This window comes from Rhincodon typus, chromosome 27 (genome assembly GCF_021869965.1).
Source record: "Rhincodon typus isolate 14 chromosome 27, sRhiTyp1.1, whole genome shotgun sequence".
Taxonomy (NCBI): Eukaryota; Metazoa; Chordata; class Chondrichthyes; order Orectolobiformes; family Rhincodontidae; genus Rhincodon; species Rhincodon typus.
In genome coordinates this window covers 8162553-8177128 of record NC_063358.1, presented here as the reverse complement: position 1 = coordinate 8177128, position 14576 = coordinate 8162553, and the positions used below count along the sequence as shown (strand labels likewise).

Below are 14576 nucleotides of genomic sequence, written 5' to 3'. Positions count from 1 at the left end.
ATTTCTGAAGAAGGGTCCAGACCCAAAACATTAGCTTTCCTGCTCCTCTGATGCTGCCTGGCCTGCTGTGTTCACCCAGCTCTACACCTTGTTATTAGAACCAGATTCTGGCTGCTTTTGAGTGCTGGGGAGTAGGTACCATATTGATGTACACTAATGAACATTTATTTACATTACTTACAGAACCTGATTCAGCAGGACTTCATCAAGTCCTTTTTCACTCAGGTCTATGTGACCTGGTATCATCTGACATCACAGATGATGCACTGTAGTTTCTAGCACATAGCTGTAAATCCCATATCCTAGGGGGAGGAAGTGTATGGTCACAAGCATCTTATCAAATGGCAGATGAGACTCAAGGGGCTGAATGGCCTACTTCTGTAACTGATGATGTTGTAATGATCTCCTCACACAGCACTCCACTTCCGCCTCCAGCTCAGGTGTGCTGGAGAGAGTGCCTTCAAGTGGCAACTTCACCTTGATGGCCACTCCATTGAGAGTGATGAGGTGGTGAGGCACTGCCCTAGTCCATCTCTATGGCTGTGGCCTACCTTCAGCTTCATTGTGTCATTCTCCAGGCTAGAACAGACTGGCCGAACTCAAACAGCTTTTCAGGGAAAAAAAAATGTATCTTTTCAAAATATTTACAGCCTGTTTAAAAATGGTCATAAAAACATTTGCCCAATCCACAGCCACATCATTTAACCTTCCTAGCAGCAGTTTTGCAGGTTGCTCATGTTTCTTCAGTGACACACTCTCAACACCCACTCCTCCCTGTACCAGTTAGTGAGTTTATCACAGGCTTGTTTAGGCTGCCATCTACTGGGTAAACTTTGTTGGTGAGATAAACATTCATTTGTTATTGTATACACATATGTGAGTAAGGGCTGAAAGTAATATTGTCGACTTAGGGTCTTCCATTTATCCTTGACTTCCTCTGACAGCCTCTGGCTGCTTCCTCAGCCCATCTGAGCCCATTCCAAGACCACTGAACAGATAGTATTATAAATCAATGGGACAATGGAAAATGGGCACAGCTCCCAACTTTCAATCCATTCGGAATCATATATCATAAAACAGTGAATAGCACTCCTTTGCCACCAATTCAGTGTGGAACCATGGGATCATTTAAAGGTTAGAACTGTTAGAGATGAATATGTCATCATCATAGAATCCCTACAGTGTTGAAACAGGCCCTTTGGCCCAACAAGTCCACACTGACCCTTGGAGCATCCCACCCAGCCACATCCCCCTAATCTACAATCCCTGAACACTACGGGCCATTTACCATGGCCGATCCACCTAACCTGCATATCTTTGGACTGTGGGAGGAAATCAGAGCACCTGGAGGAAACCCACACAGACATGGGGACAACGTGCAAACTCCACACAGACAGTCGCCTGAGGGTGGAGTCAAACCCGGGTCCCTGGTGCTGTGAGGCAGCAGTGCTAACCACTGAGCCACTGTGCTGCCGTATCCACATTTTGGTGAGGGTTATGCTTGAGCCAGCTTTGATGTAACTGAACAGTCGAAGGTGGACAAATATTGTCCTAGGACAAATACAATGTCAACATTGTCCAAAAGACCATTTAAAAATCTCTTTTGGGTTTTTCTGTTTATACCTCTTTACATCTGAAGATGCAGGCAATACAATGATATTATCAGTATTTTGCTTGACTGGTTGTTTTTGTATAGGAGTCTAGACTATCACCTGGCTGTTCACCTGTGGAGGCATCACAAATATATTTTGATTGGTTTCTCCCAGCATCTAATGAAACACTATTTGTAAAGCAGCGACAAATATAACCTGGCGAGAAGGAAACTGGGAAAATTTAAGATAATAACTCACATTAATTAATTCCTACCATAATCTCAGAGATAACTTGAGCATTGTGCAGCCAATTATGTACTTTGGAAGTATAATCACTGCTGCAAAGTATATGTGACAGCCAATTTGTGCACAGCAAGTTCCTATAGACACAAGATAATGACCAAATAATCTGCTTCAATGATGCTGGATAAGGTATAACCATTGGCCAGGGAACCATGGAAAGGTTCTTTAAAACAGTGCTGTAGGACCTATGTCCATCTGACAGGGCAGTCAGGGCATTGACTTAGTTTTTCATCCAAAGAATGGCACCTCTGAAAGTGGAACTTTCCTTCAGCATTGCCCTGGAGTGTCATTCCGATTTTGTAATTACGGTCGTAGAGCGGACTGGAAGCCTTCAGATTCTAGAGGGAATAGGCACTGCTATTGAGCCAAGGGTACATCAGTAACACCAGACTTCAGATGCAAATACATCCCTGCAATAGGAGAAAGGATGATTATTTTCTGCTGGGGAGGCAATGGTGTACTGGTATTATTGCTAGACTATTAATCCAGGGATCCAGGAAATGTTCTGGGTACCTTGGCTCCAATCCTACCACAGCAGATGGTGGAATTTGAGTTCAACAAATATCTGGAATTAAGAGTGTAATGATGACCATGAATTGATTGTCGGGGAAAAACCCGTCTGGTTTATTAATGCCCTTTAGGGAAGGGAACTGCCATTCTGGCCTACATGTGACTCCAGACCCACAGCAATGTGGTTGACTCTTAACTTAGGACTGGGTAATAAATGCTGGCCTAGTCAGCAACACCCTCATCCCATGAATGAATGAAAAAAATTACATGATAGTAAAACTTACATAAAAAAGGACCTTTATTCAAAAAGCAGTGCACCCATACAGTGCTATATAAAAGGGAAAGGATCAAATATTTAATTTTTTTTTGCACTGAAGAGAGCCAAAAAAGCATAGGAACAGAAGGAGGCCAGTCAGCCACTTGAGACCATTCCAACATTCAACTAAATCGGAGATGGGTACACTTTTTTGATGGGAAAGCCACAACTTTGTACAGAAATTGTATGTGAAGAGGAGGAACAGCTATAAACACTCAAGAAATGAGCAATGAAATAAAAGGTAGAAGTTGATACAAGTAAGTAGTAAACATTATTAATTACACCAGCCTAACAAGGCATATACACTAAAAAACACAAACAAACCTTCTTTTACATGCCTTTCTAGTTTAATGTAAGCAATGTGGTTTGTCACCCTTTTACAATAGTATTAAAATCGAGTGTCACAACCCCAACATCTTGTCTTCTAAGTGTCTCGTTTACTTTGGTCTCAACAGAGAGGACCCATTTCTCCATTTCATACCTTAATTTACACCCATTTTACATTTTCTCTTTTACCCCAATTAGAAATTCCTTTGTCTTTTGAACTGGGCCTCTGCACTATTGGTTTCACTCGCTTCTCCTCTGCTTCTGTGTAAAGTATAAATTTTCAAACCCTTTTAAGTTCTGAAGAATAGTCATATCAGACTTGAAACAATAACTCTGTTTCTCTCTCCACAGATGCTGCCTGGGATGCTGAATACTTCCATCATTTTCTGATTTTATTTCCAATTTCCATTCTCTACAATATTTGGCTTTTCTCTTGCCAGGAGAAATGTTGCTTTACTGTGATTTACTGCATTGAGGGAACCACGAAGGGAGGAAGGGTAAATGTAAAAAAAAGACTATATAGGCACAAAGACATGTCAGAAGCTGTTATCACTTCCTATAGGAGGTACAGTGATCTCCACCTCTCACTATCATTCATTTCTAGAATAGGGATTAAATAACCACAGAGAGTCTGTAACTGTTCTGCATCAGTTAGGAACACATTTCTCATTTTCAGTTCTCTCAAAACACAAAATATGAACATAAAACCACATAACCTTCACTATCTATTATATTTATCAATTTTCTTCTAAAAATCAAAACCTTTAGTTGCACCTGTCAGTAACAAAAGATGCTTTTAAATTCCAGAGTTTCGAAATGAATAAACAGCTGATCACTAAGATGCCACTCTCAAAATGGTAAACTGTGATTGTAATGGAGACCTGTATGGCAGCTTGTGGCAATTATTCATTTATTTATTGTCTTTATTCTTGCATGGGATGAGACTATGATTAACAAGAGCAACATTTGTTATCCATCCCTAATTGCCCTTGAATGGCTTGCTAGGCCATTTCAGAGCACAGTTAAGAATCCACCAAATTACTGTGTGTCTAGAGTCACATGTAACCCAGGCTGGGTGAGAACAGCAGATCTTCCTCCCTAAAGGATATAATGAATTAATTATATCTTTATGAAAATTGACAGTGGTTTTATACTTACCATCAATAAGTTTAGCTTCATATTCCAAGTTTATTGATTGAAATTAAATTCCACCAACTGCCAGGGTAAAATTGAAACCCATGTCCCCAGAATGTTAGCCTTAGCCCCTGGATTATTAGCCTAGTGATGTTATCACCACACCACCATCTGCCCCAAACCCTTAGCAACCAGAAAAATTGTAGATCAAGATTTGCTGGTTTTTTTTGTCAGTTCTATATGCCCATGTCCTTAGGTTACTGACTTAGTACCACACAAAAAAGTTTCTCCTTATTTACTGAAACAATATCCCTCTTAATTTTGAACACCTCTACTAAACCAACCCTTAACTTTCTCTGCTGTAAAGAAAACAACCCCAGCCTATCTCTTCTCCCCAATTAACTGAAGTTTCTCATCCCGGGTTACATCGTAAATGCAGCCTTTGAAATTTATATGATGATATGTTGAAAGGATTTATACATATATGGAAGATTTTTAGATAGATTTTATATATACACACACAAAAATGTTAACATTAATAATGTCCTAATGCTGAGAGGATTTTTTTCCCCTCATGGGAAAAGTCTAGGATCAGAGAGCATAGTCACAGAATAAAGGGGTGCCAATTTATGACTGGGATTTAAGAGGAATTTCTTCTTTTAGAGAGTTTCTCTTTGGAGCTCCTTGGTCAGAGAGCTGTGGGGCCAGAATCCTTGAGTATATTTAAGGTTGAGATAGAAAGATTCTTGATCAGTTGGGGAATCCGGGGTTTAAGGGGAAAGAGCAGGGAAGTTGACATGAGGAATGTCGAATCAGCCATGATCCTATTGAATAGCAAAGCAGCCTTGAGGGGCCGAATTGCCTACTCCTGGTCCTATTTCATATGGTTTGAAATAACCACTGTCATGAGTGAAGGCACTCTTCAGTGTGTTACTATGTCAGTACAGTCCTGAAGATCCCAGGTTCAAATCTTGAACTGGCAGTACCCATCTCATCTCCGCCCAACAGGAATTAGCACCTCTAGTGAGGAGAAGTTGGGAACAAAACCATACATGAGTTGTGCTGACATTTTCTGGAAGTGTTAAACTTGAACAAATAATAAACTGATATTTTGAAATTGCAGTGTGTGTATTTGCAAAATTAGGGCAAGCGATTTACACTTACCTTGTTGTGCTTTCATTGCTTCTCCACAGATCTTGCCTCCGCTAACACTCTGCCCCTAAGTTCCAGTTACTTATGCACAGCAGACATTAGTCAATTAGGGCTATTCTCACCCAGTTTATCTCTTCGATCCTTGTTAAATAGAAATAACCATTTAGTAATACAGAACTTTATTGTTGAAAAGAGACATTTTATTGAAGCTTTGCATCATGCTCAGTACATTTTGCTAAGGATATAAATTCAGGGGGGAAACCACCATTTATATAACATAGGAAGAGAGTGCTGATTTATTGGCAAGTGGACTCTGATTGGTACGGGTGTAGCCATGGAGAATATGTCCATTAATGCTGATTGACAGTTAACAGTTTTGTTTCCGCTCATGCAATATAAATGTTGGCTTACCCTTTGAGCTGGGAAACTTGCAAAATGACGAGTCCAGGATAAACAGCTTTGACAAATTGTGTGTGTGTTTTTTTTAATTAAGCAGAAATCTAAATTTCCATTAAGTTAACTAATCACCACAAGTGTCTGGGATACTTTGTTCATATAACTGTGTACTTAACATAAATCTGGTGGGCAAATCTGAACTGAGACATAACTCCATCAATGCTTTGTGTAGCATACTTATGCTGTACAAAATTCAGGCACCATCAGGCTGTCCTGTATTTACAACGTTTGCACCCTCTCTAGCTGTAAGAGAACTCCATGCTTTTGTGAATAAAACATAAGCACAGCTCTCATGGAATGATGTAACACAGAAGGAGGCCACTTATCTCATCAAGCCAAAGCCAACATTCCTCCAACAGTGCGACATGTAAATTCTTCGCCCTCTAAATTGTTTAAATCTGCTTAAATCAAGATTGGCAGGGTTAAGCACCTTCCTGAGTACTCAGGGTAATGTACACTCCATACTTTATCAGACACTATACTGCAGGGAATCTCACATGGCTTTTTGCAGTCAGTTGGACCCTGAGCCTAGATTGTTATGCAAGCTCTGCATTGGTGCAAAGTGGAAATGGTTTCTGCTCATCAGCAACAAATTTTGTAGCCATCACACATTAGTTAGCTGTTCGGTCCCTCTTTAACATATTTAAAGGTTTTAATTACCTATTAAGCCCATCTAAACATAGCTCCCGTTAATTGAACAGTGGAACCAATATCCATTCAGATTAAAGAATATTCCATGTAAAAATTGTATGTTTTGCACCAAATACAAACACAACATTTGGCAGTTTCTGCACTATCACAAAGTTGTCACAGTACAGGAGGCAGCCTTTAACCAATTAATGTCCACACCATCTCTCTGAATGAGCAACATGACTTTGTGCAATTGGCCTACTTTTTCCTCATAACCTGGTGCGTTATTTATATTTAAATAATCATTTAATATCCTCTTGAATACCTTAACTAAACCTGCCTCCATCACACTTCCAGACAGTGCACTCCAAAGCCAAACCTTTCATTTCTTAGAAAGGTTTTGTTTTTCATGCTTACTTCTTTTGAAATCACTTGAAATCTATGTGCTGTCAGTCCTGATCTATTTACACATTGGAAGGTTTTCTCCTGGTTTATCTTGTTCACACTGCTCAGTAGCTTATCTCAGTGTGAAGCATTGCTGTGTGTAAATTAGCAGCCATATTTTGACAATTACCATAACGAATATAAATTGGATTTGTAACATCCCTTGGTCATAAAACAATCATGTAAATGCAACATTTTTCTTCAGCAGCTGGATCAAGCTTTAATTGTCAAGCTCTTCTAGATTGGAAATTGTGATGCTGTTCCTATAAATATCTCTACTGAGTTTTAATCACCATCAGTTCCTTTAAGGATTTCTGAATTATAACACAGCTCCTTAAGAATCCAGTGCAAGCCTTAATCACGATCCTACATTGTTCATTAGCTGGACTGGTGAATGAAATATGACATTGTCCCTTTAAGAACCTGGATGGGCATGAATTGTAGCACTGCTCTCAAACATTTAGTTGCACCTCTTGAGACAATTCTTTTTATGTTGTTGCTGGTGAGGACTTCAATAGATATTATGTCAAAGTACAGATCCCAGAATCAATACCAGTGGAATTCTGCTGATTACACCTGTTTAATTAGACTATAAATCATTGGTTACCACCCTATTTCTCGTTATCTAGTTAATTCATATTCCTGTTTCTGTCACCATGCAAATAGTGTTTCAACTTGATGTTTGGTAGAAGGCTCAATATATAGCAAGTACTGTCATTGGCATGTACACCAACACCACCCACCCCGCAAACATCTTTATTACCCATTTGTAAATAAAAAGGATCCAAAATAAATACAGACCATTTATATAAAAAATAGATTCTTTTATTCTAAAGTACAAACATTTACTTCATTGCCCACCTTACAGAAGCATCTTCTATAAAAACTGCTACAATCAAAAATAGTAAGTGACAATATATTATAATATAAAACTGTACACTTGTATTACAATATTTACATCAGTTACATGATTATGACAATGTTAAAATGATGCTTTCTTGCATTGATATTTTGGAATTCACATGAGGCAGTATTGATCAGATAATGTCTGGGCTGGTTCACAATTCAAAAGGATTAGGATGGAAACAGATTCAAAGAGAAGTTTTTAGCTATAGCTCCATCTGGAACACTAATGCATTACTCTATATAATAAAACGCATTGTACTGTGAGGTGATCAGCGCTGATGTTAGTGCTCTTTTATTTTTTGAATGTGCACCACCAGCAGAGAGATGAGCCTGTACATAATGGACAATCATGGGGAACACCTCAATGATTTTCCATTGCCTAATGCAGCAGCTCATCTATAGCTTTGTAGAACTAATCCCCTGGTCTCACATTTGAGCTGTTCATTTATTATTAGGGCTCATTACATGAACCTAGGCACTATGCTTGGGGGCATTAGCATGCCAATACTCAGATCAGTATGAAGTCTTCTTTTTCAAGTAGTTCTATTGCAGTTAAGGTCAGGCAATTTCATAGAATCCCTATAGTGTGGAAACAGGCCCTTCAGCCCAACAAGTCCACACCGACCCTCACAGCATCCCACCCAGACCGCTCCCCCTATAACCCACCTAATCTACGCATCCCTGAACACTGTGGGCAATTTAGCATGGCCAATCCACCTAACCTGCACATCTTTGGACTGTGGGAGGAAACCGGAGCACCCGGAGGAAATCCACGCAGACACAGGGAGAATGTGCAAACTCCACACAGAACCCAGGTCCCTGGCGCTGTGAGGCAGCAGTGCTAACCACTGAGCCACTGTGCTACCTATTTGTGTGAAAATAATTGATAGCCTTACAACTAAAATAATAGTAGAGTTTATCAAGTGAACTTTCAGCATTTAACTGTAATTTGTACTCCTATACGCAAAATGTATCACTGCACTTCAGAGCTCTGGAAGGGAGCAATTCAAAAACAATTTGGACCAATGCAATTGGGTGAATCTTAAAATTCGCTTTCAGCAAGACTGCATTTTCAAACAGTTGATTAATCAGAAAGGGATAATGTTCAGAACAAGGTATTTATGGATATGAGCTGGTTTATAATCCACCTTTCCTTGGTGGAGAAAGAGTATTGTAAAGCACTGCAGATATCAATTGAATCTAAAGACAATTATACAGTGCTGTTACAGGTAGTCTGTGGGAAACTTTTGCTCTTATGCAGCATAGTCACCAATCATTCTCCTGTAATATGTTGTCATAAAAATGTCATTGTCAGAGGGACAGTCATAGTGACAGGAACAGGTCTTGATAAACATCATCTTCTTCTTGATAAGATCTCCCTCTGGACATTTGAATTCCACATGTAGAGTGCTGGTGGAGTAAGGGGTGCAGCATCTCCCATCAGTGCAGACTCCACAGAACTTGGGTCGATAGGATCTCGTGCTGGTACAACCAGAAAACTCAAACTTCATTGACTTGATTGGCCTTGGAGTGCGGACACACTTTTTACCTTGCTGCAAAAAGAGGAGGAAACAAATTAGAAACAGCCAGGAGGCACTTTAAGGCAAGTACTATGGGCATCAACTCATAACAATTGGACCAAATTCCATTTTCAAAGAGTATTTTTTATCTACTTGAAGCTAATGTTGCCATACCTATTTCTAAGACACATCATTCCCCTTTTCACCTCTGAAAGTACTGACCCCTGCTGGTGAATCAGCTCAATAGCCACCTCCTCAATACTTCATCTGAAATTGCTTGCTCTTCAATGACCTGAAGCCCTGGCATATATTTGTCACTCCCCCAGTCTGGGAGGACCAAGATCAAAAGTAGCGTCAATATTCCAGGCCCAGTAACCCTTCTTCAGAGAAGAGGACCCTCTGAAGGGTCACTGGACCTGAAACATTGAGTATTTTTCCTCCACAGATGCTGCCAGACCTGTTGAGTTTTCCCAGCAATTTCTTTTGTTTCTGATTTCTAGCATCTGCCGTTTTTTGCTTTATTCCCCCCTTCCTGATTTATCCAGCTGTGGCATATTTTATCGTGTCACAGTAGGAGATGTTAAGATTTTGCTGTCAACATATCTTGCACAAGGATTGATATTTGGTTGTAAAACACCCAGGTGAAAACTAAAAATAAAACAAAAAAGAAATGTTCAATTTAAGACGGGGAATAAAATCACATCTAAGCAACTGATAATTTCCTCCTCAGTTTTGTATTCAATTGTAGTGCTGCCACTACATTTCCAGGGGAGATCGGACAATTCAGCACAGGGTTTATCAGCCAAAAATAGCTTCAGCAATATAGGGCAGAAGTGAGCATTGAGTAAGGTTGCTAATCAGCCATGATTTTACTGCATGGGGTAACAGGCTCAAGGGATTAAACAGTGAATAGCCTACTCCTAGGTTCTGCACAGAACAAGAATGTACTTGGAACTTTGCAGGTTTGCCTGACTTAGTGCCATATTAGGCAGTAATTTTGAATTAGAGGAGAATGAAAACAAGTTATAAATCTTAATATAAAATTGTACTAGTATTTAGATGGGTTATTGCACAGGTTTCAAAAGAAACCAACAATTAAAATACTGACATAAAGCAGAGGGCGTTCCTCTGTGGTAGACTGTTAAACTGACATGTTGTGAGGAGTTTAATACCTTGATACTTTTCTCAAGATGGGCACCACAGGGCCGGACCATACACAGCCTGCTCTGCTTCTCCAAGCGGCATTTCCTATTGTCATTAGTTACCCTGGTGGAAAGCCCCATTCCACATGATCTTGAGCACGCACTCCAGTCCGTGGTTTGGACAATGCAGTTGTCACGGACCTGTGTTGAATCAGGGCCAAAAATAGCTTCTTGCCTATAAACTGAAAAGTTTAAAAACAACATTTAAGAGGTAGGGAAACTCCATGTACATTCAAAACCTTAACAAAAAAAGTCTTAATAATGATTTAACAGATTCCCTTGCATTAAAGGACTGTAATTAGTGGCATAATCATCACTACTAATCTAAGCAAAGCACATTTCAGTAGATGGTTTGCTCACTAATATAAACCAATCTATTTTTTCCCATCATTTCTGTTGAATCTGTTAAATATTTACTTGTGAATATTATTAGGAGCTATATCTCCATGACAAAGGATGCCATGGAAGTGATTCAGCTGGTGAATGATTGCTGGAGAAACTGAGAACTAAGTTTAGTGAAGGATTAACCCTTACCAGCCATGGCTGCACTGAAGACCGAGTGATCCCGAGGCTGGTCACAAACCCACTCCTCACAGCATTTTCCAGGGATCTTCACTCGTCTGGGTGCAGGACAATCTGGGCTTGGCAGACGCACATCATCCATACAAAAAGGGACACAGCCAATTGCTCCGTCCATGCAGGTACATTGGTATTTACAGCTGGGCTGGAAGGTCTCTCCATTCCTGTAGATCACTCCTCCCAAGTCACAGGTAGCTCCCTCCCTGGCTAAAAGACAATTAAAACTGGGAATTAGAAAAAGAACAAACAAAAACAGAATTTGCTGGAGAAACTCAGCAGGTCTGGCAGCATTTGTGGCGAGAGAGAAATAGTTAACAGTTTGAGTCAGGTGACCCATAAAAAAACGCTTTAACATTCAAAATTCCTGTTGAAACAATAAAGGTCAGACTCAATATTCACTCCTTTTCATTTCATGCTACTGGTCTTGGAGAAGGTTCCTAGCATTTTTTAAGCGTTTATTACACTTGAACCTGTCAGAGTCCAATGCCAACTCAATAATTAGTCTGCTACTTGCAACGCCAAGGAAAATGTTAAACATTAACACTTGCTACCTCTCAGCAGAATCAAAGCAAAGCCTGTAACCTTCAGGTCGTAGCATAATCAAGAAGTTCAGATTAATTTCATTGATACAAGCAGGTAATCCATGTATTTTCCAGACAGACTGCTCAGATGTTATTACACAAAGGCAGATGGAACTTGAACCCTGGGTCTCTTGGTCCAGAGGTAGGGACACTGCTCCTGCACAAGCACAGCACCCCCCAACAGGCAATCCAAGCTAACACTGTAATGAGCAAGAGCTGCACTTTGAGGGGCACTGACTGTCAACTAAGTGGATAAACAGAGACCCCCATCCATCCTCAGGTGCAAAAGAAAGATCACACATAGAAGGGTGGGTGTGCTCTCCCCAGTGTCATAGCCAACATATCCCTCAACCAACCATTAATTTGAAAAAAAAAATGCTGAAAATCTAAGTATGAGCAGAAAAAGATGTTGACTGGCCCACTGAGTTTCTCCAGCAGTTTCTCTAACAAGCAATGCCACAGAAACTCAGCAGGTTAGAGAAACAGTTAAATCTTTCAGGAGTTCTGAAGGAAGATCACTGGACCTGAAATATTAACTTGGCCTCTCTGCACATCTGCTGCCACACCTGCTGAGTTTCTCCAGCTATTTGCGTTTTTGTAATCTTTCACGTCTGTGGCCCCTTCAGCAGAATGGAGAAAATAGCTTTCTTCTGCTGCCAGACCTGCTAATTAGTCATGGCATTCACTTAGGGCCATACAGTCAGAAAAAAAACTGTCTACATCACAGAAAAAAAGCTCTTCGACCCTTTTTGAGTATGCGCCAAGCAAAAACAACTATTTAATCCCACTTCCCATCCCATGATGTAATGTTATAATGATGTTTGGTTATCCATTACTGAATGGTCGTTTGTGGGGGCGTGCTCTCTGGGAAAATTAGTTCATGTGTCTACATTACAAAAGTGATTACAATTCAGAAGGGTCTAGGCCCGAAACGTCAGCCTTCCTGCTACTCTGATGCTGCTTGGCCTGTTGTGTTCATCCAGCTCTACACCTTGTTGTCTCAGATTCTCCAGCATCGGCAGTTCCTACTATCTCTGAGACAATTCAGAAACATCTGGGGGTCTAAGCAAGTAAAAGACACTATAAATAGCCACCACTTCTTCCTAATGGGAAGGGGCCTTTTTTCTTCAGTAGCTTACCCATGCAGATGCCAGTTTGCCCGCTGGAGAGAGTGGGCGGATGGCAGTACAGCCCCTTGTGTTGGTCACACGGCTGCCTGGAGTCACACACATCGCCCAGTTGCCTGGCGCAGACCTTACAACAGCCGCAGCCGTCAGTCAGTAGACTCACCCCAGCAGGGCAGCTCGAGGGTCCCGGGGGACAACGGCAAGGGAACTCACAGTCCTCAGCCCCCACTCCGGCCTGAACAGGATAAAAACAAAACACACACACACACACACAGTTAGTTCAAAGTGTGATGGTGCTGGCGAAAGTTTGAAACAAAGTTTTACATCTTAAATTCCCATCTATTCAAATAGACACGCAAATTATCGGAAACAGACACCCATTTGGATTATTTGTCCGCTTTAAAGTGAGAAAATATGAAACATAATGACACCTAAAGGAAGTACGCGGCTTTGTGTGCATTTAATAAAATCTTGTTATTTGCATGAATTTTGCAAAACTGCTCCATCCAAATCATGTTTTTTTTAAAACGATATCCCGGTCTTTGATGTAGTTAAATGCACAAGTTCACCAGGGGACAAGAATCAGAGGCAATTTGTTTGACAAACATGACCCCCCCCCCCCCCCCCTCCCCCCCCACCCCCCTAAACGGTGGTTAACAATCTGAGGAGTTTGAGCCCCTTTTAACGCAACGCTCGGAAACCTAGTGCTGAACACAGGGCGGTGGTGTACAGTGGGAGCTGTGATCATCGCCAATATTGCCCTCCGCAACGTCCGAATGTGTGAGCTGCTTCCACCCGTGGTCGATCAGCCGGTTAGCGAGGGAGCGCCCGCGGAGCTGCGCTGATACTGAAAGGAAACTGAACCTACCCAAGACCAAGAGAGGACAAGAAACAACGCTAGACATCGGCAGAACGTCAAACCCATTTCACCAGACATTGCGTTTTTCCCCTAAAAAGGAACCTAATGTATTTCTGTTTGATGTCCCGGTTTGCTGCAGCTAAGGGGTAGTTTCTGATTTCCTCAGCACAGACCGAATGGATTTCAATCCAGCTCCTCCGACTCTGCGGCAATTCAGTAACTGCGGTAACTGCGTCTCTTTAAGTAGCCGCTCAGAGGGCGGGTCACCGCCGCTTCAACAACATCCCGAGCGGCCACGATGTGGCCACATTCCTGGCGGATGTTTCCAATTCCTCATTTCCAAAAAGCGGTTTCAGATGAAACCGCCAGCCGAGAAGACGTTACCTGAAATATTTGTGGTTTTCCTTCAAAAGGAGGAACCCACTTCAACGCAATATTTCCTTCACACCTCGCCTTTCAAAACCGATCACACTGCGGTGATTTTCCATTTTTTTTGAAGAGAAAGGAAACTCTGATGTGGTGGAAGCAGAACTGGTAATAGTTTTCAAAAGAGAAACCGGTAAAGGTTTGTAAAAGATCCATTTAAAATGTATGGGGGCGATGGGACTGAAAGGATCACTGTATTGGAGAGTCAGTACATGTGGATGGGCCAAATGGCTTCCTTTTTTGCAGTACGATCACATCAATCTGTCATTCAATAACACTTTGCTGGCCAGATATCTGAACTGAACTAAGTGTTTCTTAACCATTTTGAGATTCTCTATCACTTAGATTCTTAGAGATTACATTCACACAAACAGTGCACAAAGACCAATTATCTTGTATAATGACCTAAAACTTTTATATAATTCAGGGTTACATGTTTAAACATATTTCACTGGACATATTATTTTACAGTTAAGTAGCTCTAAAGGTCTCTACAGATATGGTCTACTAAT

At 40.9% G+C, this 14576-nt stretch overlaps 1 protein-coding gene and 1 long non-coding RNA gene across 2 annotated transcripts in view; one reads left to right on the top strand and one right to left on the bottom strand.

The window, feature by feature from the left end:
• The window catches only part of LOC125486234, a 54623-nt gene extending 49324 nt beyond the window's left edge, over window positions 1-5299 (top strand). The window contains exon 3 of the long non-coding RNA XR_007264922.1: window positions 3400-5299. This is a non-coding gene — a long non-coding RNA (uncharacterized LOC125486234). The remainder of the gene's footprint in view (window positions 1-3399) is intronic.
• Window positions 5300-7667: 2368 nt separating this feature from the next.
• Window positions 7668-14349, bottom strand: LOC109913457 (CCN family member 2-like). The gene is made up of 5 exons (XM_020512967.2): window positions 13648-14349; window positions 12792-13014; window positions 11027-11278; window positions 10463-10674; window positions 7668-9323 (listed from the first exon to the last, which is right to left on the bottom strand). Exons 1-5 carry the CDS (start codon window positions 13714-13716, stop codon window positions 9024-9026), a joined length of 1056 nt encoding a protein of 351 aa, XP_020368556.1. The 5' UTR covers window positions 13717-14349; the 3' UTR covers window positions 7668-9023.
• Between the last annotated feature and the right edge of the window lie 227 nt (window positions 14350-14576).